The sequence below is a fragment of the Oncorhynchus mykiss genome, chromosome 4, assembly GCF_057628025.1.
Source record: "Oncorhynchus mykiss isolate SJ-2025 chromosome 4, ASM5762802v1, whole genome shotgun sequence".
In the NCBI taxonomy this organism is placed as follows: domain Eukaryota; kingdom Metazoa; phylum Chordata; class Actinopteri; order Salmoniformes; family Salmonidae; genus Oncorhynchus; species Oncorhynchus mykiss.
In genome coordinates, this window is record NC_143025.1 from 74369910 (window position 1) to 74396117 (window position 26208).

Here is a 26208-nt window from a genome sequence, read left to right on the forward strand (position 1 = left end):
AGCAAATGTCCAAACAAACTCAACGCACCTCTGTTGTTTGTGCGTTCTGGGCACCAAGTAACCACTCAGTAAAATAACATTCTGTACCACAGAGCATTATGGGTAAACAACAATATTCAGCCCCTGGCGGCATCATGGGAGAAAGTTGGCTGCTTCAAACCTATCCAGCACTCTCAGCTCCTTTGAAGTTGGCCACAGAGAGGCGAGTCTCGACATGAACTCAGTTCTTATTATGCATGCATTAGAAGTGGTCTGGAGGAAATGTTGTTTTGTTACATACACATAAGAAGGACCTGAATAATATTGCATTGTTGGGATACGTAAACAAAGATGACTTCTAAAAAGAAGTTTGGAAGAGTCGTATTCTTCCTCTGGCAGCAGCCTCTTCATTCAGACAGAGAGAGGGAGAGAGTGCAGGCTGGCTTTTTATTTATTTTTATTTTGCAGGAAATGACATTTTCCTATTTGCAGCAGCATTAAGGCTTCTACATAACAAAAGCAACCATCATTTGTATTTGCAGGGAGCCACCATTGACTATGAAAAGACACAATTTCTCTCAGAAGGTAGCGGAGGTGACACAGCAGTAATCCCTTCTTACTGAGGAGTATAATGTGGAGAGAAGATAGGCTGAGAGCAAAAGAGGAGCAGTTTATATTTCTCTTCTTTCCTAAACTCACCCTCATGATAGTGAAATTCTCACCTTGCCACTGACTTTGTGCCTGACCCAGTTTATATTTACTGTTGTCTGGATCCGCAACTCAGGCTGGATCCTGCAGGAGCTACATGTCTCAGTCAGTCATAAGTATTCCATTAGCAGCTCTGCAGTCGCCACAACAGCTTCAAGGTGCCTTTTTGAAATGTCAGCTCTGTTCATTGATGAATAAAAACAAGGGTTGAACAAAAGGTCCTTCTAAAACCCCTGCAGATAACAACAGAAATCTACAGACAATGTTCTGGACTCAACTGCCTTTTCACGACGCAATTAGAAATAATACCTTCAATAAATAAATGAAAAACAACCCCAAAGCTACAAAACAAACACATCACAATGATAAGTATTAATAGCTTTCTGAACCTGTTGGCAGCAGCTAGTAGAATTCCCTCCGGGTACCTCGTCATTGACCAGTTTATGACAGCCACTCAACTAAACTGGTCATTTGCATTGGATCAAATCAGTGCAGAGGTTGATATTCACTTAAGTTATTTCACCTTCTGGCATCTTCCGCACAAATCATGCCGGGTGTACAGATGATTAATGCAGTACTTCAACTAAATATATTTTCTCCACTGTCTCTATGGCACACTGGCAGACAGCCATGCACAGCTAGGCAGCAACACTCCACACCACAGGGGGTTCTACCCTCATGTTTGCGGGTAGCAAACGGAGGTGCGCAGGCGTCCAAACTTCTGAATGAAGTCCTCCTGGGCATTTACCAGTGCCTCCTCATCGATGTACACCGCCGCCCTCCTGGCTGTGACAAAGTACTGCACCTTCCTCTTGCTCCAGCCCAGGACGTACATGAGAAGACCGCACACGGCTGCGGTGGAGCGCCCAACGCCAGCGTTACAGTGAACGTAGACCGTGTGACCGTTCTCCAGGAGACCGTGCAGCAGGAAGACAGCCTGGGGAAGCACCCTAGTCCGGCCTGCAGGGGGTGACATACAAAGATATGTCAGAGGAGGGCTTTCTGACTATTCTTTACTACTCATGGACAACACATGGATCTGGATTTCCCAGATCCATACAAGGATCCATAAATGAGGGCTTCATGACTGTCTACTTCACTCCTGGAGAGACACAGTTGCAGTCCTGAACATACCCCAGACCCCCCTCTCCTGCCTCACCTTCAGTGCTCATGTCTGGTGTTGGGATCCACACGTATGCCAGGCCACAGTCCCTGTACAGGTGCATCATGGTCTCTGGGGTCATTTCTTGCCCGGGGTCGCGGCGGCAGCCGGACGAGTTGTTGACCATATCCCCCTCCGTCTGAAAGTTCATTACTGCGGTAACACCCAGCTCTTCCTTCAGCTTGAGGGTCACATGCTCCACCTGGCGAGGGCAGCTACCCAGAAACACCCGGGGCAGGACTCTGGAAAACGAGCAGAGGGAACAGTGGGGTGAGAGAGACAAAGAGGGGGTGACAGAGTGGGCTTGATGCTCAGCCATACCTGGTGAAGGACCCTGGTATCAGATAGGGGGCACAGGAGTTGAGGAAGTGGGGTTGATTGAGTTGATGTGGTTGAGAGAGTGGGGTTGATGAGGTTGAGGGAGTGGGGTTAGGGAGTGGGATTGATATGGTTGAGGGAGTGGGGTTAGGGAGTGGGGTTGATAGGGTTGATGTGGTTGAGGGAGTGCGGTTGAGGGGTTGAGGGAGTGGGGTTGATGGAGTGGGGTTGATGGGGTTGAAGGAGTGGGGTTGATGGAGTTCAGGGAGTTGGGTTGATGGTGTTGAGGGAGTGAAGTTGATGGGGTTGAGGGAGTGGGGTTGATGAGGTTGAGGGAGTGGGGTTGATAGGGTTGATGTGGTTGAGGGAGTGTGGTTGAGGGAGTGGGGTTGATGGGGTTGATGTGGTTGAGGGAGTGGGGTTGATGGGGTTGATGGAGCATAGTATGGGGAGGTAAGAGAAGTGCAGGGGGTTGAGGGGTTGGAACGTGGACGTTAATATGCCCAGGGGGTGAGAGAGAGCTAAAAGGCACTAGTCTAATTCCTGCGGAGAGCAGTGGTGTTTTTTTGAAACTCTCCATGACAGACCTCAGGCAAGTGATCTAAAGCTGTTTTCGCTCATCAAATTTCTTTCTCCACACAAAAGATTAAAAAATTCCCCACTTCTCGGAAAAGCGTTCTCTGTCCTTCATCTCATCGCTCTCTCCCTCTCCTGTCATTTTCCACAGCTGTTTTTGTCCCCTGACCTCCTCCCTTCATTTTCTGCCCTGTCACTCTCAGCCAGACTCCATTTAGAGCTCATTAGCATGCGTAAAATAACAGTCAGTGGGAGGAGGTGACACATAAAAGCATGGACAGCTTCACAGAATGATGTCCTCGAGTGACACCAAAGATGGTGGATAAATGAAGATAGTTCACACAGGCCGTTAACCATTGGAAAAAAAAGCAAGTTCTAGTCTACTTAACTAGGTGTGCCTCCCATAGACACCAATGCAATAGCAGCTGGTCTGGTCTACTTAGTTCAGTGACTTTTATTGAACCAGAAAAAAACAGAGTGGGGTGTCTCACTTCCTCTTTCGTCTCTGATGACATCACAGGGATCCATCTAGTTGAGCCAGCCGCTGGTTGGTTGCTGCCCACAGACCTCTGGGTTTTAATGGAAAACCAGGGCTGTGACACTCAAAGACAGATGCTGCTGATTTGCTTAAGAGCTCAATGGAGATTATTCAGGAACTTTTGCCTCCACATTAGATTTAGAGCTGGTGGTTTTTCTAAGGAAGACTCTCTCTACATCTGGAAACTCTATTCAGGTCTGCTAAAATCGAGTGGAATTGAGTGATTCACAACTCTCATAGAAATGGGCATATTGATTCAACACAAGGGTACAGTATAAACTTCTCTCGAACATCCCAAGTGTGTCGTTTTGTATTTAGTAGCATCTACAGTAGATTTTTGTGTTCTCCTCACTGTGCATCAGCTTTAAAACATGCTGTAAAGGCTTAACTGGCCCATTTGGTACAGATGAAGGTGTGGGCTGGTGTGAGATCATCTTCTTTCCCACTGGGTAAACTTGGCCAGCCCTGGCATGGCAGTAAACACAAGATTACAACAGAAACAAACTGCCCAACTGTACAAACATGTTTGAATTTCATTAGCAAGACAACAGTAAAGTCCTTGGGAGTCACCTCTGATCGATGCATAGCAGACAATGCTCCTGTAAAGTGCATGAACCTCTCGTTCAGATAAACAATGATACATGTTGGTGTATATGATACCAGTGGCTAAACTGATACCAGCCTGGAATTCTCATTTAAAAAGCTAATTTGCCTCCTGCAGCACAGAGGTCCTTGACAAAAGCTTGTAAGGTCATGGGCCACAAATTACAAATTAAAACCAGCTGGACCTAGCCAGTGGCCACCCTCTCTCTCATTTTCATGCAAGGTGTGTGTCCAGAGCTTCAGGGGGACCAGGCTAATTTCTGCTGTGTCCTGAAGCCCACCTCAGCACAGGGTGTGTGTGTGTGACCCGAGCAAACAGGGCAAGTGTGTGTGCATGTGTATTTGCTACTGTAATTTTTTTTGTTTTTTACCTTTATTTAACTAGGCAAGTCAGTTAAGAACAAATTCTTATTTTCAATGACAGCCTAGGAACAGTGGGTTAACTGCCTGTTCAAGGGCAGAACGGGGGTTTGAACTTGCAACCTTCCGGTTACTAGTCCAACGCTCTAACCCCTGCCGCCCCAAAATGGGTGTTTGTCATTTATTTCACCCCACTTTTTCCTATTGCCCTTATTCAGAGGGGTTGGGTTAAATGCGGAAGACACATTTCAGTTGAATACATTCAGTTGGACAACTGACTAGGTATCCCCTTTCCCTTTCACCCATAATGATCAAAGTCAAAGAATCACACATCCAGGACAAAAATGTACTGCTCAACTCTATTTCCAATCGGAACATTGAAAGACTACATTGAATAGAACCTCTCAATCTGCTGTTAGTAAATTACTTAATTTAGTACCACTGAATTGTTATGACACAGCCAAATGAAATGACTCGCCATCTCTCTCACAGTTTGTGAAGAGAAGGAGGGAACAAATGATGGTGACAGTCCGGCTGTCACATTGGAAAGGATTATTATCAGTGACCTCCCCTAGGCTTTGCCCTCCTCTTTACAAAAATCTATTTAAGGTCTTTAACACTTTTAATCTTTCGTTACTCTAATGGATTTGGCGAGCTATCGTTAACGAAATGAGCTATCTATGAGGTGCCCAGAGGACATAACTAAATATTGACCCTCCCATCTCTCCAACAAGTGAAAAGAGAAGGTCATGGGGTTGATGCGATACAACCACTAATGGTTTAACTTCTGAAGAGCCCTTGAATGCGTTGTCCCACTGAATTAATTGCTGAGTGCCTTACAAAACCCAGTTCCCATAGTAATTAAAATGGTGTGTGAGAGAGCAAAGCTTAAAAAGGAAGGAGGAGAGTAATCATGGCTGGCTGTCGCTGCTTGGAGATTGAAACGGGTGAAGCATCACACTCATGACATGAGGATGTGGTGGGAGGAGCCATTCACCTCAGGATCAAATACAGGTAACTGACAAAATAAAGAAAACAACATAACACATTAAGACAAGTGTCTTAATTTAAAAATATATATTTTAACCTTTATTTAACTAGGTCAGTTAAGAACAAATTCTTATTTATAATGACGGCCAACCAAAAGGCAAAAGACCACCTGCGGGGACGGGGGCTGGGATTAAAAATTAAAAAATAAATAACATATAAATATGGGACAAAACACACATCACAACAAGAAAGACAACACAACACTACATAAAGAGAGACATAAGACAACAACATAGCAAGGCAGCAACACATGACAACACAGCGTGGTGGCAACACAACATGACAACAACATGGTAGCAAAACAACATGGTAGCAGCACAAAACATGGTACAAACATTATTGGGCAGAGACAACAGCACAAAGGGCCTGAAGGTATTGTATGTGGAGGATGAGGACTGCAGTAGGTATCTCAGATAGGGGGGAGTGAGGCCTAAGAGGGTTTTATAAATAAGCATCAACCAGTGAGTCTTGCGACGGGTATACAGAGATGACCATCTATACAGAGATAAGGAGTATAGAGTGCAGTGATATGTCCTATAAGGAGCATTGGTGGAAAATCTGATGGCCGAATGGTAAAGAACATCTAGCCGCTCGAGAGCACCCTTACCTGCCGATCTATAAATGACGTAATCTAGCATGGGTAAAATGGTCATCTGAATCAGGGTTAGTCTGGCAGCTGGGGTGAAAGAGGAGTGATTACGACAGAGGAAACCAAGTCTAGATTTAACTTCAGCCTGCAGCTTTGATATGTGCTGAGAGAAGGACAGGGTACTGTCTAGCCATACTCCCAAGTACTTGTATGAGGTGACTATCTCAAGCTCTAAACCCTCAGAGCTAGTAATCACACATGTGGGGAGAGGGGAATTCTTCTTACCAAACCACATTACCTTTGTTTTGGAGGTGTTCAGAACAAGGTTAAGGGTAAAGAAAGCGTGTTGGACACTAAGAAAGATTTGTTGTAGAGCATTTAACACACAATCCAGGGAGGGGCCGGCTGAGAATAAGACTAGCATCTATGGATAGTATATAAATGTAGTATATATTTGGATGAGAGCGCTTCCTACTGCCTGAGCTATGTTGTTGATGTAAATTGAGAATAGCGTGGGACCTAGGATTGAGCCTTGGGGTACTTTAATAGGGTGTTGGGGCAGAATAGCTTCAGTGCACCTTGGCATAGATTCTACAAGTGTCTGGAACTCTATTGAAGGGATGCAACACCATTCTTCAACAAGAAATTCCATAATTTGGTGTTTTGTTGATGGTGGTGGAAAACACTGTCTCAGGCACTGCTCCAGAATCTCCCATATGCCACATTCAATGGGGCTGAGATCTGGTGACTGAGACACACACACACCCTTTAAACCCCCTATGATCCTTTGAGACTCTTCTCAAAGTCACTGAGATTTCTTCTTCTAGCCATGGTAGCCGAAATAATGGGCAACTGGGCATTTTTATACGTGACCCTAAGCGTGATGGGATGATAATTGCTTAATTAACTCAGGAACACACCTGTGTGGAAGCACCTGCTTTCAATATAGTTTGTATCCCTCATTTACAAAGTGTTTCCTTTAGTTTGGCAGTTACTGCACTGAAGTTACGGGGAGCACATTTTTGGGAACATTAAGTTAATAGTCATAAATTATTCCAAGACAAAATAATATCAAGACAAAATAAAATCTACATCTTATTGAAAGAAGCCCTTTTGCTTTGAAAGGGGCAACTTAATTGGCAGAATGTGGAAGAGAGCTCCATTAAAAAAGCTGTCCCACTTACCAGGGAAACACACCCCCTCAGGGGAACTCATTAACTTTTACAGCATTATCAAATTATGTACACACCAGTTTTCACATCACAAAAGGCAGGCAAACAATAACTTACAACAGCATCTAATTTCATACTGGGGGAAGGGGTGCTGTAGTTAAACTCACTAGGATACAAGTCTGTCTATAGTGTTTGCTTGGAGGCACAGCGATCCACTGATGTCTTAAAGAAAAGGAGGAGGAAACTGATTATTTGAATAATGCAAATAGCCAACTCTCTCGCACGGGGGATGGCTACAGACAACCTCCAACACTCATGACCGTTGCAAAGGAGTGATGCCACCTGTGGGAAGACAATGGGGTCAGGTATTATGTTACCTGTTGAAATGCATGGCCTGCTGGCCGGCCACGCCAAAGTAGAAGTCAGTCGTGTGCTTCATCTCGTCCGTATGACCTGTCTCCTCGATCCAGTGGCCAATAGGGTGGCAGTACACCCCGTCCACCAGGTTGCTCTGGTCGTACACACAACATCTGTCGTGGTGGGAACCGTTGCCTGGGAACAAAGCAAATAAAGCATGTTTGTATTAAAGTCAAAGATTATCTATTATATTGACAAGATAGCCAAGTGACCACTCTAACAATGGAAATACATGTCCTCAATGATTGAAGGCAGGTCGAGATCAGGTGGGACCATCCTAGCCAATGAGAGGTCAGATACCTGTGTGAACAGGCACAACTAAGTTGTTTTTCTCAAAGTTGCCAGAATACCACGTGCATCCACTTATATTAGTACATTTGTAACAGCCTAAACATTACGAAACTTCTGTTCGATCAAATAAACCTCATGTAATTCGACATTCTCATAGAATAGACATCTATACAAAAACAGGCTTGTATCACAAAGACAGATTTTGGGCGGTGTAAATTCTCTTGCTTCTCCTCTTCTTCTCACTTTAAGGTGATGTGTGCTGGTAGGTACTGTAATAGCCCTTCAAGTAGGCTTACAACACCAAATAAAGAAACAGTTATTCATGAAGTTATTAGTCCTATTCACTGTTAATCCAATCATTTGCAAATAGGCCTAGAGGACTTCGAGCTAGGCTTCATGGAAACCATTCACATGCGTATATTTATCAAGAAGATATAGCAGGTGCCGGGGGCTGATCTACTGTTAGTGCTGCTGCCCGGACCCTATATGCAATGGATCCACCACTCACTTTCTGAACTGTCCCTCTCATCCATCTCATATTCGAATCTATCTTTCAACAAAACTTCAAAATACTGCCCCAAAACATATTTATTTAAAGAAGATACAGCAGATGAGTGAGATTGCAGGGAATGATGGACGAGATATCTCAATTTGGTGGGCCATTGTAAGGCGTTCCTTCTGTCCTGGTGGTCATTAAGGTGGTAATGGGACAAGCATGCTATAATCACTGTGCGCCGCCCTTTCTGTCAGAAAGAGCCAAACCCCTGAGCCTGCGCAATTCAAAGACGTGCCTTTGCCGCCATCAAGTGGTTGAATGGCTTATTAAAGATGAAAGATAGGCAGAATAATTAATACTGAACTTGTAGTCATCTAAGCAATACCTTGGTAAAAAAAATTACATTGGATATTTGGTTCTCTCGAAAATAGCTATTTAACCAAGCATGCCATGACTATGAAGATGGTATATTCTGAAACGGGTGGATGGAGAATCCACACCTAAAAAAACATATATTATACAGTGTATATATAAAGAGTACCAGTAAAATGTTTGGACACACATACTCATTCAAGGGTTTTTCTTTATTTTTACTATTTTCTACATTGTAGAATAATAGTGAAGACATCAACATTATGAAATAACACACATGGAATAATGTAATAACCAAAAAAGTGTTAGACAAATTCTTCAAAGTAGGCACCCTTTACCTTGAGAGCTTTAGTCACTCTTGGCATTCTCTCAACCAGCTTCACCTGGAATGCTTTTCCAGCATTTTTGAAGGAGTTTCCACATATGCTGAGCAAGACTCTGGGAGTCGAGGCAGCAGGCAGGGCACTCTGGCGTCACCCCAGGTGAGTCTGCACCACTCTCATCCAGAGTCCTCTGTTGTCCACCTGTTTGTACCTATTTGTTTCCCTGATTTCCCCGCATTCCCAGCATAAGGTGCTTATCGATTCAGGCGCAGCTGGGAATTTTATTGACAGAGCGCTCGCTCTTAGTCTTATGATCCCCATTATCCCTGTGGCTAGACCTTTCCCAGTTCACGCTCTGGATAGTTGACCATTGGGGTCCGGGCTAATCAGGGAAGCCACTATCTTCCTGGCCATGGTGACGCAGGGGAGTCACGAGGAGAGAATCAGTCTCTTTCTCATTGACTCTCCTGTGTTTCCCGTGGTACTGGGCCTTCCCTGGTTAGCTCATCATAACCCCTCTATATCATGGCAACAGAGGGCTCTCACAGGGTGGTCATGAGAGTGCTCGGGAAGGTGTGTATGGGCCATGTTTTTCACCTTTTTTGTTTTCACCCTTTCGTACAGACCAGGTTCCCATAACGTTAAGGCAGAGGCACTGTCCCGGCAGTATGACACAGAGGAGCGGTCCATGGATCCCACTCCCATACTCCCCGCCTCTTGCTTAGTGGCGCCGGTAGTGTGGGAGCTGGAAGTGGACATTGAGTGGGCGTTATGTGCAGAGCCCCCTCCCCCTCAGTGTCCAGCTGGGCGTCTGTACGTTCCGCCTGCTGTCCACGACCGTCTGATATATTGGGCCCACACGTCACCCTCCTCTGGTCATCCTGGGATCGGTCAGACAGTACGCTATCTTAGTGGGAAGTACTGGTGGCCCACTTTGGCTAAGGATGTGAGGGTTTATGTTTCCTCCTGCTCGGTGTGCGCCCAGTGTAAGGCTCCTAGGCACCTGACCAAAGGTAAGTTACAACCCATACACGTTCCACAATGGCCGTGGTCACACCTGTCGGTGGATTTCATAACCGATCTTCCACCTTCAAAGGAAAACACCACGATCCTGGATCGTTTTTCTAAGTCCTGTTGTCTCCTCCCTTTGCCCGGTCTCCCTACGGCCCTACAGACTGCGGAGGCCCTGTTTACTCACGTCTTCCGGCACTATGGGGTGCCTGAGGATATAGTGTCTGATCGGGGTCCCCAGTTCACTTCGAGGGTCTGGAGGGCGTTCATGGAACGTCTGGTGATCTCGGTCAGCCTTACCTCAGGTTTTCACCCCGAGAGTAAAGGGCAGGTGGAGAGAGAACCAGCATGTGGGTAGGTTTCTGAGGTCTTTTTGCAAGGACCGGCCGGGGGAGTGAGCAGCGTTCGTGCCCTGGGCAGAGATGGCCCAGAACTCGCTCCGCCACTCCGCCACTAACCTCTCTCCCTTCCAGGGGGTAGAGGTTGGGGTATCAGCCAGTTCTGGCTCCTTGGCATCAGAGTCAGACCGAAGCTCCTGCGGTGGATGACTGGTTCCGGCGCGTGGAGGAGACATGGGACGCCGCCCATGTCCATCCGCCTGCCCTGTCGGAAGCTGGGTCCGCGGTTTGTGGGGCCATTTAAAGTCCTGAGGAGAGTGAACGAGGTATGTTATAGGTTACAGCTTCCCCCCAATTACCACATTAACTTCTCGTTCCATGTGTCTCTCCTCAGGCCGGTGGTGGCTGGTCCGCTCCAGGAAGCTGAGGTGCGGGAGGTTCCTCCACCCCCTCTGGACATCAAGGGGGTCCCGGCGTACTCCGTTCGATCCATCCTGGATTGGAGATGTCGGGCGAGGGGCCTTCAGTACCTCGTGGACAGGGAGGGGTACGGTCCGGAGGAGAGATTCTGGGTTCCGGAGGAGGACGTGTTGAACGCTTCTATGCTGCGGGATTTCCACCGTCTCCGTCCGGATGGCCCCGTACCTTGCCCTCCGGGGCGTCCCCGAGGCCAGTGACGGCGCGCTGCTGGAGCCACGCGTCAAGGGGGGGTTACTGTCACGATTTCTGCCAAAGTCGGTTCCTCTCCTTGTTCGGGCAGTGTTCGGCAGTCGACGTCACCGGCCTTCTAGCCATCACCGATCCATTTTTCATGTTCCATTTGTTTTGTCTTGTTTTCACTCACCTGGTTTCAATTCCCTAATTACATGTTGTATATTTTTCCTCTGTTTTCCTCCATGTCCTTGTCGGGAATTGTTTATTGTAAGTACGTGTGCTTAATGTGACTGGTGCGATACGGGTTTTTGTGCCCATGTGTGTTGTTATTTTCGTAAGCTGGTAATTATCTACATTAAACGGCTCCGGCTATTTACCAAGTTCTGCTCTCCTGCGTTTGACTTCCCTGCCAGCAGATACGCACCCCTGACAAACCTTCCCTGATTCAGAATATATAATTGTCATAGTCCTGGCACATTTTATGTAACAGCTATTGAAGATTGAAATCCAAAATAAATTATTATTATTATTGTTATAACTATTATATATTTTTCCATGTGGATTGTTCTGCATCCACTCCTGTTTCAGAATATGCCATCTTCATAGTCCTTGCAGGCTTGGTTAAGAGGTCTGTGCTGCCATGACGTCGAAGGAATTGTCCGTAGAGCTCCGAGAGAGAATCGTGTCGAGGCACAGATCTGGGAAAGGGCACCAAAAAATGTCTCCTGCATTTTAGGTCCCCAAGAACACAGTGGTCTCCGTCAGGGAGGTGACCAAGTACCCGATGGTCAGTCTGACAGAGCTCCAGAGTTCTTCTGTGGAGATGGGAAAACCTTCAAGGAGGAAAACCATCTCTGCAGCACTCCACCAAATCAGGCCTTTATGGTAGAGTGGCCAGATGGAAGCCACTCCTCTGTAAAATGCACATGACAGCCCACTTGAAGTTTGCCAAAAGGCACCTAAAGCACTCTCAGACAATGAGAAACAAGATTCTCTGGTCTGATAAAACCCAGATTGAACTCTTTGGCCTGAATACCAAGCGTCACATCTTGAGGAAACCTGGCACCATCCCTATGGTGAAGCACGGTGCTAGCAGCATTATGCTTTGGGGATGTTCTTCAGCGGCAGGGACTGGGAGACTAGTCAGGATTGAGGGAAAGATGAACGGAGCAAAGTACAGAGAGATCCTCAATTAAAACTTGCTCCAGAGTGCTCAGAACCTCAGACTGGGGAGAAAGTTCACCTACAGGACAAGTTCACCAACACGACAACAACCCTAAGCTCACAGCCAAGACAACGCATGAGTGGCTTCGGGACAAGTCTCTGAATGGCCTTGACTGGCCCAGCCAGAGCCCGGACTTGAACCCGATGAAATATCTCTGGAGAAACCTGAAAATAGCTGTGGAGCTCCCCATCCAACCTAGCAGAGCTTTAGAGGATCTGCAGCGACAAATGGGAGAAACTCCCCTATATCCGGTTGTGCCAAGCTTGTAGCGTCATACCCAAGAAGTATGTGGAATGGATCAAGGACAGGAGAGGTGTTCAAACAGAGGTGCTTAAAGGAAGGCGTACAGGCAGGCCTCATGAAAAACAATGTTTAATATGCTCTTTTTAATCACAGTAATAGGCAGTGGTTGGTCAGTCAGTGAGCTTGATAACATGAAAGAATCATTTTCATAGCATCACTTTCATATACTGTACATTAAGACAAATCCTTCTACGTTGAGAATTAGAACGCAGTTTACATAACCTGATAATGACTTGATATTTGAGTGCATTCACAACAAGCCACCTGCAGACAACTTACAAAATGCAATAGTGCATTTGAGGGTTTGTTTTTCTGATGAAAATAGTTATTTGATGTATGGCCTACTATTTCTAACTGGAAAAATTAATTCCTACGTCTTTTGTGAGTAAAATCCTTTTTCCAAAATTGATTTAGGTACATTTTTGTGAAGAGGTATGAAGGTTGTGAAATGGGTCATTTAATAGTGAAATCACTTAAGGGATCAATACATTTCTATATTGCTTCTTCAGCATCTGCATGAACCTTCAGGCCAAGTGTTTTTGGTTGAAAGAGAGAAGAGGACTCTTAACACGCTGCATTCAAATTCAGGTCTTAGTTATTCCATTGTACTGGATCTAATAAATTTTTACATACATTCATAAGTGTAATAATTCTTTAGGACATACTGTGAAAAACTCTTGGTTGCTGGCTCTGTCACTCTCAGACATGCGTAGAGCAGACTGAAAAGGGAAGGGTAGCTCTTGACTTGAACCACAGGGGTTCTCTGTAAAGAAAGAGTAATCCAAAAGGCACAGACACACTCTTTGACCTGTATGTATTCTCTCCTGATTGGCTCTGTGGTGCACAGTCTGGCAGTCTGACTAAAGTGCCAGAGGTATGAGGAGAGACATCCTCCTTTGTATTTATGGGAACAAATATTCCCTAACACTTTGGATCCTATACTTGGACAGTTAGAAGACACAATGCATCAATGCAAAAAACACACAAAAAAAAGACTAATTACTGTCCATGAGTAACCTCAACCTTGTGGGTCTGTGGGTGTTTGGGTCAATAAAGTGCCAACTCAATTCTACCAGTGACTAGTCTTTCATGCCCCTATGAACGGGGACACATGAAAATAGTTTTTAATCTAAACTAGCCTTTTTTTACTGGAGTACACTAACCCCTAATTGGGGCTCTTTTCTTGACATAGTAGCAGTTTACCAGATAAGAAGTCAAGAAGATCAACAGTAGATTGTTGTAAGGGTGTATTACGTCCTGTGTTGGCCCCATTGTCATATCCATTCTGGATTCTGAGTGGTGAAATCACAGCTGAAAAATGCCTCTATGTATGTGTATTCATTTTCCGACAAGACAGAATTGCCAAAGGAGTGGAGTTGCAATCTACTGCAGAGACAGCATGCAGAGTTCTGTCATACTATCCAGGTCTGTGCCCAAACAGTTCGAGCTTCTACTTTTAAAAATCCACCTTTCCAGGAATAAGTCTCTCACTGTTGCCGCTTGTTATAGACCCCCCTAAGCCCCCAGCTGCGCCCTGGACACCATATGTTAATTAATTGCCCCCCATTTATCTTCAGAGTAGCACTGTTAGGTGACCTAAACTGGGATGTGCCAAACCCCACCGATCGTCCTACAATCTAAGCTAGATGCCCTCAATCTCACCCAAATTATCATGAAACCTACCAGGTACAACCCAAAATCCGTAAACTCGGGCACCCTCATAGATATCATCCTGACCAACCTGTCCTCAAAATACACCTCCACTGTCTTCAACCAGGATCTCAGCGATCACTGCCTGCATCTGTAATGGGTCCGCGGTCAAACGACCACCCCTTATCACAGTCAATCGCTCCCTAAAACACTTCAGCGAGCAGGCCTTTCTAATTGACCTGGCCCGGGTATCCTGGAAAGATATCGACCTCATTCCGACAGTAGAGGATGCCTGGTTATTCTTAAAAAGTGCTTTCCTCACCATCTTAAATAAGCATGCCCCATTCAAAAATGTAGAACCAGGAACAGATATAGCCCTTGGTTCACTTGACTGCCCTTGACCAGCACAAAAACATCCTGTGGCGTACTGCATTAGCATCGAATAGCCCCCGCGATATGCTACTTTTCAGGGAAGTTAGGAACCAAAATACACAGGCAGTTAGGAAAGCAAAGGCTAGCTTTTTCAAACAGATATTGAGGATACTGCACTGAGGATAGGAAACTCTACAATTATCGAGAATTTCAATAAGCGTTTTTCTACAGCTGGCCTTGCTTTCCACCTGGCCACCCCTACAAAAGCTCTGCATCCCCACAGCAACTTGCCAAGCCTCCCTCATTTCTCCTTCACCCAAATCCAGATAGCTGGTGTTCTGAAAGAGCTGCAAAATCTGGACCCCTACAAATCAGCTGGTCTAGACAATCTGTACTCTCTCTTTCTAAAATCATCTGCCGCAATTGTTGCAACCCCTATTACTAGCCTGTTCAACCTCTCTTTCGTATCGTCTGAGATCACCAAAGATTGGAAAGCTGCCGCGGTCATCCCCCTCTTCAAAGGGGGAGACACTCTAGACCCAAACTGTTACAGACCTATATCTATCCTACCTTGCCTTTCTAAGGTCTTCGAAAGCCAAGTTAACAAACAGATCACCGACCATTTCGAATCCCACCGTACCTTCTCCGTTATGCAATCAGGTTTCCGAGCTGGTCACGGGTGCACCTCAGCCACGCTCAAGGTCTTAAACGATAACATAACGATCATCAACAAAAGACAATACTGTGCAGCCATCTTCATCGACCTGGCCAAGGCTTTCAACTCTGTCAATCACCGCATTCTTATCGGCAGACTCAACAACCTTGGTTTCTCAAATGACTGCCTCGCCTGGTTCACCAACTACTTCTCAGATAGAGAAGCCTCGAACCTCTGGCAGTCTCTATGGGGGTGCCACAGGGTTCAATTCTCGAACCGACTCTTAATGATGTCACTCTTGCGGCTGGTGATTCTCTGATCCACCTCTACGCAGACGACACCATTCTGTATACTTCTGGCCCTTCTTTGGAAACTATGTTAACTAACCTCCAGATGAGCTACAATGCCATACAACTCACCTTTCGTGGCCTCCAACTGCTCTTAAATACAAGTAAAACTAAATGGATCGCTGCCCGCACCTGCCCGCCTGCCTAGCATCACTACTCTGGATGGTTCTGACTTAGAATATGTTGACAACTACAAATACCTAGGTGTCTGGTTAGACTGTAAACTCTCCTTCCAGACTCATATTAAGCATCTCCAATCCAAAATTAAATTGAGAATCGGCTTTCTATTTAGCAACAAAGCATCCTTCACTCATGCTGCCAGACATACTCTCATAAAACTGACTATTCTACTGGTCGTTTACTTCGGTGATGTCATTTACAAAATAGCCTCCAACACCTTACTCAGCAAATTCGATGCAGTCTATCACAGTGCCATCCATTTCGTCACCAAAGCCCCATATAGTACCCACTACTGCGACCTGTATGCTCTCGTTGGCTGGCCCTCGCTTAATATTCGTTGCCAAACCCACTGGCTCCAGGTCATCTATAAGTCCTTGCTAGATAAAGCCCCGCCTTATCTCAGCTCACTGGTCACCATAGCAGCACCCACTCGTAGCACACGCTCCAGCAGGTGTGTTTCACTGGTCACCCCCAAAGCCAATTCCTCTTTTGGCCACCTTTCCTTCCAGTTCTCTGCTGCCAATGACTGGAACGAATTGCAAAAATCACTGAAGCTGGAGACTCATATCTCCCTCACTATCTTTAAGCATCAGCTATCAGAGCAGCTTACAGATCATTGCACCTGTACATAGCCCATCCAACTACCTCATCCCCAGATTGTTTTTTTGCTCCTTTGCACCCCAGTATCTCTACTTGCACATTCATCTTCTGCACATCTATCACTCCAGTTTATATTTGCGAAATTGTAATTATTTCGCAACTACGGCCTATTTATTGCCTCACCTCCCTAATCTTACTTAATTTGCACACACTGTATATAGGTTTTTCTATTGTGTTATTGACTGTACATTTGTTTATTCCATGTGTAACTCTGTATTGTTGTTTGGGTCGCACTGCTTTGCTTTATCTTGGCCAGGTCGCAGTTGTAAATGAGAACTTGTTCTCGACTGGCTTACCTGGTTAAATAAAGGTGAAATATATTGTTTAATTTTTTAAATACTGTATGTGGGAATGTCCATCCTACATGTAGTGTTGGTACATGGAATATTCCTCAACTGCATACATCATAAATTGCTATTGCAAATAGAAGTATTATGTTCAACAACTGACATTTTCAGATATTATGTTGACAAACACTTTGGTGCTTACAATTCATTCTCTGCTGTCATAGATTTGGTGGGCACTGTCCTCTTTGTGATATGACTTTCTTTAAGCACGTACTGAGGAAACTGTCTCTTAATATTTTTTTCTTACAGTCTACAAACACTCTACATTTATTCACTCTGTGATAGGGTTGGTTCAGTGCCTATAATTGAGGCTGTTTGTAGAATGGGGCATAAAGGAAATTATATCTACTACTAAATTATAGTGATAAGGAAAACAGCATACACATTTGGCCTGTGTATTAATTTGCCTATAACTAATCAGAATTCCATTATGTTTAAATTTTTAAAAAAAATAATACTTCCAAATGAGAAGATCCTGCCATGGAAAAGACAACTGAGTGGACATAAAGTGGAAAGAGGGGGAAATAACTCCCAAGATGCAGCAGGACTGCTGCAGGGTCTTTGTAATGCACATTTGATAGTTATATTTTCAATAATGAATGGTAAGCTGTTATGTGACAACTAGGTCAAAAACTCTATTTCATTTTTTGGTGTAGATGGCCAAGAAAGTTGCACAGAACTTCCAACATCCCCTCCCACATTGATATGGAACCTTCTGTGAAAAGAAATGGCTGAGGATATACTAAAAATGTCTGGTATGTAATGACATTTAATTCAAAGTAAATGTAAATTCTTTATTTTTATGTAGTTGTGTGGGACAGCCATATGTTCAGTTCATGCCTATGATTTCACAGTTCAACAAAGCCAACAACTGCTTAATGTGTGCCACTGATAAAGAACCTGGATGTGGCCCAAAGACTGACTGGGTTAGTAACTTTATTTAACATGTTTATAATCTTTTGACAACAGTGATGGCATGTAAGACAATTTATGATATAACACAATGGATGGCTGATTCGTCATACTCCATTGATATTTGATATTATTTATAACGTGTTACACTTTGTTTTGTTTTAGATTGAATGTTTTGCATGCCAACGGTGGTTCCATGTGCTGTGCCTAGGAATGAAGACAAAATAGTTCAACAGAGTAAAGAATACAAACTGGAAGTACAGTTTGTTGTTGAAAATGTATGCTATACCCCATCCACACTGAAGAGGCTCTGAAATGTACATCAACCAGGGATAAAGAGAAAGTTAACACTGAAATGTTTCATACTTATTTGAAGTTAAGTGTCTGGTGACATGTTGGAAAATACTACAAATCTACAATTTCTGTTTAATTTGTCAATATTACATTTTTATTCATTGATTTTCTGGCCACCATTACTGTGGTTACATGTTCAGTATATGTATCGACCAACAAACCCACTGCAGCCTACCTCACTAGCTCACTCTCCATCCCTGCTTTGGATAATTAATAGCATGACTCTCGTACTTTGCCCTTTTCCTTTATGGTTGATATTAACGAAGAAAGGAGATATTATCTGTTTCTCTCCTATTGTTAAAAACAGTGGAAAAATAAAAAAACGGAAAAGAAGTACTTAGAACTACCAATTATTATGGATAAATATCAAAGAAAAGGGGAAACACAACACTGAACTGAACCTCCTAATTGTCAAACTAATATTAATGTACAACAATATAGAAGATACATGACTAGAGGTTATGCAATATGGGTGTATATCCACTGCACGCTTCTTAGGTGTGTAATTGACATATTGAAATTTGACATTTTGAAAAATTAATGTAAAATTTAGTGAGATGAAGATTGACAAACTAAAGGGTGTGCAATATAGAAGGGCAGTCAGTGGACATTCGGAATCTTGTTTGAAGTTATTAGGTCACATGACCAAGAGGCTATTGACATTTTTTATCTTGAAAAATTCATGTCAAATCATGTGAGATGAAAATTGACAAACTAAAGGGTGTGCAATATAGAAGGGTAGTCCGTGGACATTCTGAATCTTTTTTGAAGTCATTAGGTCATATGACCAATGAGCTATTGAAATTCAAAAATGTAAATAAATAATAAATAATTGTGCGAGATGTAAATCGATAAAAAAAAGTGTGTGCAATGTGTGTCTATGCCATCGGGTTAGCTACAACCAGTTTAGAAAGTTTTAGGAGTAATCGTTAAAGAGCTATTGAAATTTGAAACATTTGATTTGTTACTATGTTGACGGTCCCTAACTGCTGTTGGTGGAAAACTACAGGCGAATATCTGTCGAATATCCAACCTGAAACTGACTTTACCTCGGTCCATTAGGAGAGGAAAGAGGCTACTGAAGTTGAAGCAGCGAATTCTGATTGTGTGTGAATTATGCGAAAAATATGTACTTTTAATACAATGGGTAGGTTTAGGCTAACGCATACAAAGAGGAAAGTCAACCGTTTCTAAATAATCTGAGGGACAACTAAAATATTTTCATCCCTACATCGTCTCCCAGCCGACTGAGCTACAATGATCTCCGCAGGTATGTTACCCTCTAGCTTGGTTCAATAGCTATTGACGCGAGAGAATCGAATATTCAGCAAATATCCAGTATAAAACCAAATTTAACTCGGTCAAGGTAAATGGCATGGAAACAGATGGAAATAGTTCAGAATTGAGCATGGCCTACAGTTGTGTTGGCTATAAACCCAATCACGGACTAAATTTTAACTATTCATTTTATAATACCTTCCCAGATGAAATTGCCCCCCACTCGTTTGATGAACTTCAACCACAGGCTCTCTTGGCACGGTTCTGCCAGATGCACGTCGGCGATCCAGAGGCAAGGTTCGCGCATGGACAAAACCACCTGCGTCCGTTTCATCAGAACTGCATTGTTTGGGTCCCAGTGACCCATCTCCGGACGGGACCCTAACACAAACACCTCTACGTCCGGGCACTCCGGAGTGAGAATGACGCCGAATCTGTATAACATCGCCCTAAACTAAAAGGTCACTACGAGATACAATATTGTCGCGGTTTAGTAGCCTACTGGTAAATTACTAGGCTAAATCGCGGCGCTTTCATAGCTCACTCCCTTTACGATAAAGGCTGCACAGCAATGCCATTGCGTACAATAGTTTACAACGTGTAGGCTATCTTTACTTGACATTACCACTGCGTTGAATTTTGGGCAGACTATCATATTCATTTGCCCTAAAAATAAACCTAGGTTGGAAAAAAAAACAGCTGGGACTATCTACAGTGGCTGGGTGAGGACAATTTTCCTTGGTGCGCTGTGTCATGTAAAGGAGCATGCACCGCATACAGAACCAATCAGTCGATAACTATTATCAGAAATCACGCGATATGAATCAGACAGTGGGGCGCCGCTTGACATACTAGTTGGTCAGAAGATTCAAATCAACGTTTCATATCGTACTTTCTGAGTAAACAAAAAGCATCAACCACTGCTGTTTTACACCCCCGTAAACGTTGGTGGCGGTAATGATCCTTTTTATTGTGCTGCAACTAAAACGTGTAACTAAAACTAGAAGATCTTCTACATGATTTACAAAGCTAATGTAATGATTTAAAAAATATATGTTTACCTCTGGATAGCCCGCAAATATGACCCATTTTAGTGGAGAACATGTTTTGAGTGCAATTCGATCTGAATATATTATCAATTTAAAAGGATTTGCAATTTTGCATTAGCAGTCTTTTCGGCTTAACTATGCCACGGTGTCATTTACTGTTTTAGGTGCTAAACTGCGTCTAAATGATTTTGCTGCGTCTCCTGTCTGTCTCATGAATCTCCATACTTTTACCGATGTGAGCACTAGTTCACTTTCTTGCATGGATTTAAACTCTCCAGCCAATGCTTACACCATTCATATAACCAGGAACCAATATCCAAAGTGGGTACTTAGAAAGACTAATTTCATATGATATGCCTACATTTAAAATGCATATGGGGGGATACTATGGGCAAGGCAAGATGTGATTGGGCCTACAATAACCCCAAAAGGTCGGGAACCGCTGGACTAGGCAAGTATTAGATGGTACATTATAGCAATTCCAACTATAATCATCCATTAGCCAAGATGCCCAATATATTCCTGTCCCATGCTTGTTGAAGCCAAAAGATGTCATCACCTGTCTGGAGCCATTTCAGACTACTCAAAGTCCATGCGAATCACAACTTCCTACCCATAACTGTCTTTTAGATTCCCTTTAAGAAAATAATTGAGTTTAAGCAAAGTAACTCCACTAGTCATATGTATCAGATCATTTAAATGTAATTAATATTATATCTTAATTTAGAATGAATCAAATTTAGTTGTTATTGTCTTGCTTTTCTTTACAGATGCCATCTTTTAGAAGAAAAAGAGCCACGCTGGTTTACAGAGACCTGACTAGAGGCGTGATAGCGAGTACACCCCTGCCATCAACTTGGATCGGTGAGAAAATTGCTCTGTTCAGTTCTGTTCAACTTAATTTAACCAGGATAGTCCACTCAGTAACAATTGTCACTACTCTCTAGTCTAGGGAGTACTGGGAGAACAGAGCTGTTTCCTTCTGCAGCAGAAGTTGTGCCCAGCTGCAGTGATGCACCTCCTCCATCAGAAAAAATAAATAAAAGGAAGGCAGTGATGTTGAGGGAGCTACTGTACATGCCTGCAGTGGAGCTGGAATGTCCTCCAACCAACTCCATCTGCATTGTGTGTGTAGTTTTGGAGGAGGCTGAGCTACTGTATGGCCCTTGGGGATTGTGGCTCAGATAAATATTTCTGTGGCACTGTGCTGTGAGAACACACAGCACTCTCAACATTGTACACTAGTTGGAGTTATGAATGGTAATGCGTGTCAACAAACCTGTCAACTTCTTGCTTCCCAGTCAAAAATGTTGATCATGTACATACAGTTCAGTTTCTATAAAAGTTAGGGAAATGTGATAAAATCTGTTGTGCCAGGCACACAGGGGTTTTCTAACAACTTCTGCAATGAAATATCCCCTTGATAGTGTAGTTTCAAATCTGCAACTACTGTAGTCTGTTCTACAACAACTTTGTGTCTGTCTGTCTTAGTCAGGGCTTTTCATCCCATGTGTCCCGGTGGGCCTACGATGGGAGTGGGGGAGACAAGATGACCATGACTGTCACAGCCAGTACAACCGTCTTCTGATTGTTGTTGACGTTAGAGGTAGGCCTTATATCAAAATTGTAAACTAAGAAATCTGGCTCCTTTACCGTCTTGCAAACTGTATCAAAGCATCAAGTGTAGCAGCACCATGCTCAGAGACAGTTTCTCCCTCCAAGCCATAAGACTGTTGATGAAAACTGAACTGAATCTTTGCTGCTCTGGCACCTACTGCACTGTACTTAATATCCAGTAGTTATCTACTTCATGGAGCTGGTTGAGAGAATGCCAAGAGTGGGAAAAGCTGTCATCAAGGCAAAAAGTGGCTACTTGGAAGAATCTCAAATATAAAATATATTGAGATTTGTTTAACACTTTTTTGGTTACTACATGATTCCATATGTGTTATTTCATAGTTTTGATGTCTTCACTATTATTCTACAGTGTAGAAAATAGTTAAAAATAAAGAAAAACACTTCAATGAGTAGGTTTGTTCAAACTTTTGACTGGTACTGTATCTTAATTCAGTGTTATATATGGACCAGTATTCATATCACAGACTTCATGTGAGAAGTGGACCATAATCAGCTAAGAAATCACAAAGGCATAATACATGATTACACAAAAGGCAAGCCCCGTGGCAGATGATACTGACTTCACATTATTCACATCCAGTCATAGATGCAATAAGGCATGTTTCAGTATAAGCTTTGTGATCTTAGCCATTAACACACTAAAAACCTACTCCACTGATTATTGTTAGGACTCACTAGTGAGGTAGTTTCCATGATATGTTGGCTGAGGCGGTACACTATTGTTCTGTTACTGTGTTGTTATTGACATGGTGATTTTGCTTCTGTTGGTAAATAACCTTGTAACAATGGGCTGTAAAATCAGAACATTGAACAAACAGAAATTTGACCTGGTGACATGGTGCTGATATACAGTATATAGATTATAAGAACATTATAACAATATTACAAGGGCGTATGTATTCAAGTATGTTGTACTTGGAGTAGGGTGATGATCAACTTGTAAGTTGCACCAAAGAGCTAGAGAAGGAGCTTGAAAATTCAAATCAAATTGTATTGGTCACACACACATGGTTAGCAGATGTTAATGCGAGTGTAGCGAAAGGCTTGTGCTTCTAGTTCCGACCATGCAGTAATATCTAAGTGAGTACAATGCAGATGGCTATATTATGCCCCCCTGTCCCCAGCTCTACCCTCCCGTGTTTGGCAATGGATGGTAACTTTAACGGAATGTAGATATGAAGCCACATTTTTACTCCTCAAAGACATGAGAGATCCACCGCACCACCTTCACGACCTCCCTCCACTCAGAGAGCACTGACAGTTCACAGCTTCTCAGTTCCACCTGCTATAGGACAAAGCCATTCCAACTATTTCCTACATTCTGCTATCAGACTATACTGGTAGAGATACATTTAACTTCTACATGATTCTATGATATATTCAAATCAAATCAAATGTTATTGTTTGCATACACTTATTAAGCAGATCTTATTGTCTTAGGTGTAGTGAAATGTTTTTATTCCTAGCTCCAACAGTGCGGTAGTATCTAACCATTCACAACAATACACACAAATATCTAATTAAAATTATGGAATTAAGAAATATTAGGATGAGCAATGTCGGAGTGGCATTGACTAAAATACAGGAGAATTGAATACAGTATATACATATGAAATGAGTAAAACAGTATTAAAGTGACCAGTGTTCCATGTCTATGTACATAGGGTAGCAGGCTCTAAGGTGCAGGGTTGAGTAACCGTGTGGTAGACGTCTACCGACAGTGACTAAGTTCTGGGCAGGGTAATGGGTGGAGGCCGGCTACTAACAGTGACTAAGTTCTGGGCAGGGTAATGGGTGGAGGCCGGGTGCTAACAGTGACTAAGTTCAGGGCAGGGTAATGGGTGGAGGCCGGCTACTAACAGTGACTAAGTTCAGGGCAGGGTAATGGGTGGAGGCCGGCTACTAACAGTGACTAAGTTCAGGGCAGGGTACTGGGTGGAGGCCGGCTACTAACAGTGACTAAGTTCAGGGCAGGGTACTGGGTGGAGGCCGGCTACTAACAGTGACTAAGTTCAGGGCAGGGTAATGGGTGGAGGCCGGCTACTAACAGTGACTAAGTTCAGGGCAGGGTACTGGGTGGAGGCCGGCTACTAACAGTGACTAAGTTCAGGGCAGGGTAATGGGTGGAGGCCGGCTACTAACAGTGACTAAGTTCAGGGCAGGGTAATGGGTGGAGGCCGGCTACTAACAGTGACTAAGTTCAGGGCAGTGTACTGGGTGGAGGCCGGCTACTAACAGTGACTAAGTTCTGGGCAGGGTACTGGGTGGAGGCCGGCTAGTGATGGCTATTTAACAGTCTGATGGCCTTGAGATAGAAGCTGTTTTTCAGTCTCTTGGTCCCAGTTTTGATGCACCTGTACTGACCTCGCCTTCTGGATGTTAGCGGGGAGAACAGGCCGTGGCTCGGGTGGTTGATGTCCTTGATGATCTTTTTGGCCTTCATGTGACTTTAGGTGCTGTCGGTGTCCTGGAGGGCAGGCAGTGTGCCCACAGTGATGTGTTGGGTAGTTGTGGGCAGTGCAGTTGCCGTACCAGGCGCTGATAAAGCCCGACATGATGCTCTCAATGGTGCATCTGAAAAAGTTTGTGAGAGTCTTAGGGGCCAAGCCAAAATGTTTCAGCCTCCTGAGGTTGAAGAGGCACTGTTGCGCATTCTTCACCACATCAGCTGTGTGGGTGAACCATTTCAGATTTTCACTGAGGTGTATGCCTTGGAACTTGAAGCTTTTCACCTTCTCCACTGCGGTCTTGTCTGTGGATGGGAGCGTGCTCCCTCTGCTGTCTCCTGAAGTCCACAATTAGCTATTTTGTTTAGTTGACGTTGAGGGAAAGGTTATTTTCCTGGCACAGCTGTATAATGTCTGTTTTTTTCATGTTGCTGTTCTATATTGTTTTGCCTCTTGCAATTCAAGAGTCTATGCAATTCATAACGTGCCAAAAAATGTTCTACTTTTCTACTAATAAATTCAAACTTTGTGGGAGTTTTTGCCTATCATGCTGTACCAAAAGTAATTACCACCAACTCTGTTTGGCAATAAAGTCTTGCTGCGACCAGTGTAACAGACAAATCTAAAGATACTACACACAGACGAGATGGGAGACCACAACCAGTCTGTCACATCATTCCTTTTTATCTTTCATGTGAGCAGTGGCAGTCTGTCTGAATTTATAAAGTTCAATCTGGGTCGGTCAACGACCAATGCGGGAGACTGCTCTCTACACAAATACAAAACTGAAAGTGTAGAAGTGCAAATGAGCCATTGTGGGGCAGTGTGTCCACAAAAGCCTGGGACTTGGTTGGAGGCCGTACAGGGTTGTATTCACAAAGCACTAAACAGAATGAAAACGGACTGAAACTGCAAGGGACTACCTGAACTTGTCCTATATGTTTTTAGTTTTCCATTGCAAAAGGGAGTTTTGCTACGGTCCACACCAATAAATACAACCGAGTACTTACATAATTAATTTTTTATTTTACCTTTATTTAACTAGGCAAGTCAGTTCAGAACAAATTCTTATTTTCAATGACGCCTAGGAACAGTGGGTTAACTGCCTTGTTCAGGGGCAGAACGACAGATTTTTACCTTGTCAGCTCAGCTCTGGGATTCGATCTTGCGGTTACAAATCCAACGCTCTAACCACTAGGTTACCTGCCACCCCATAAATTACAATAGAGCTACCTAACCCTCTTTATGGAGATCTACCATCCTGTGGGTATTCAATCCAACCCTAACCTAATGTAACAGGTTAGCTTCCGTCCCTCTCCTCGCCCCTACCTGGGCTTGAACCAGGGACCCTCTGCACACATCAACAACTGACACCCACAAAGCATCGTTACCCATCACGCCACAAAAGCCGCTAACTAGCTAGCCATTTCACATCGGTTACACTAACATACCTGATTCAACTAGTTGAGGGTCATGTTCCAGGCCCTGACCACATTGCAGATAATGCATTGCATCAACCAATAGTTACATGGTACGTTATTTGCATGCCATGTCATCAACTGCGCAGTAGCATTAGACTGCTATACGCTATATCATATGGGTGGCATTCCTGCCGGACTACATTCCAGACACCTGCCAGATCTCGCAAAGCTTGGATAGGTGTTTATTTTTTATTTGACCTTTATTTAACTAGACAAGTCAGTTAAGAACAAATTCTAATTTACAATGACGGCCTACCAAAGGGCAAAAGGCCTCCTGCGGAGACGGGTGCTGGGATTAAAAAGAAAAATACAGGACAAAACACACATCACATAACACATCACATAACATATCA

General features: G+C 43.8%; 1 protein-coding gene and 1 long non-coding RNA gene across 2 annotated transcripts; one reads left to right on the forward strand and one right to left on the reverse strand.

The window, feature by feature from the left end:
• Nucleotides 1–419: 419 nt before the first annotated feature.
• Nucleotides 420–19964, reverse strand: epm2a (EPM2A glucan phosphatase, laforin). The gene is made up of 4 exons (XM_036976000.2): nucleotides 19439–19964; nucleotides 7433–7607; nucleotides 1847–2091; nucleotides 420–1647 (listed from the first exon to the last, which is right to left on the reverse strand). The coding sequence occupies exons 1-4, from the start codon at nucleotides 19683–19685 to the stop codon at nucleotides 1364–1366; spliced, it is 951 nt and encodes a 316-aa protein (XP_036831895.1). The 5' UTR covers nucleotides 19686–19964; the 3' UTR covers nucleotides 420–1363.
• On the forward strand, nucleotides 19007–22313 carry LOC149984141 (uncharacterized). The gene is made up of 3 exons (XR_016495434.1): nucleotides 19007–19232; nucleotides 21060–21153; nucleotides 21781–22313. It is a non-coding gene; the product is annotated as an uncharacterized LOC149984141 (long non-coding RNA).
• The last annotated feature ends 3895 nt before the right edge of the window (nucleotides 22314–26208 follow it).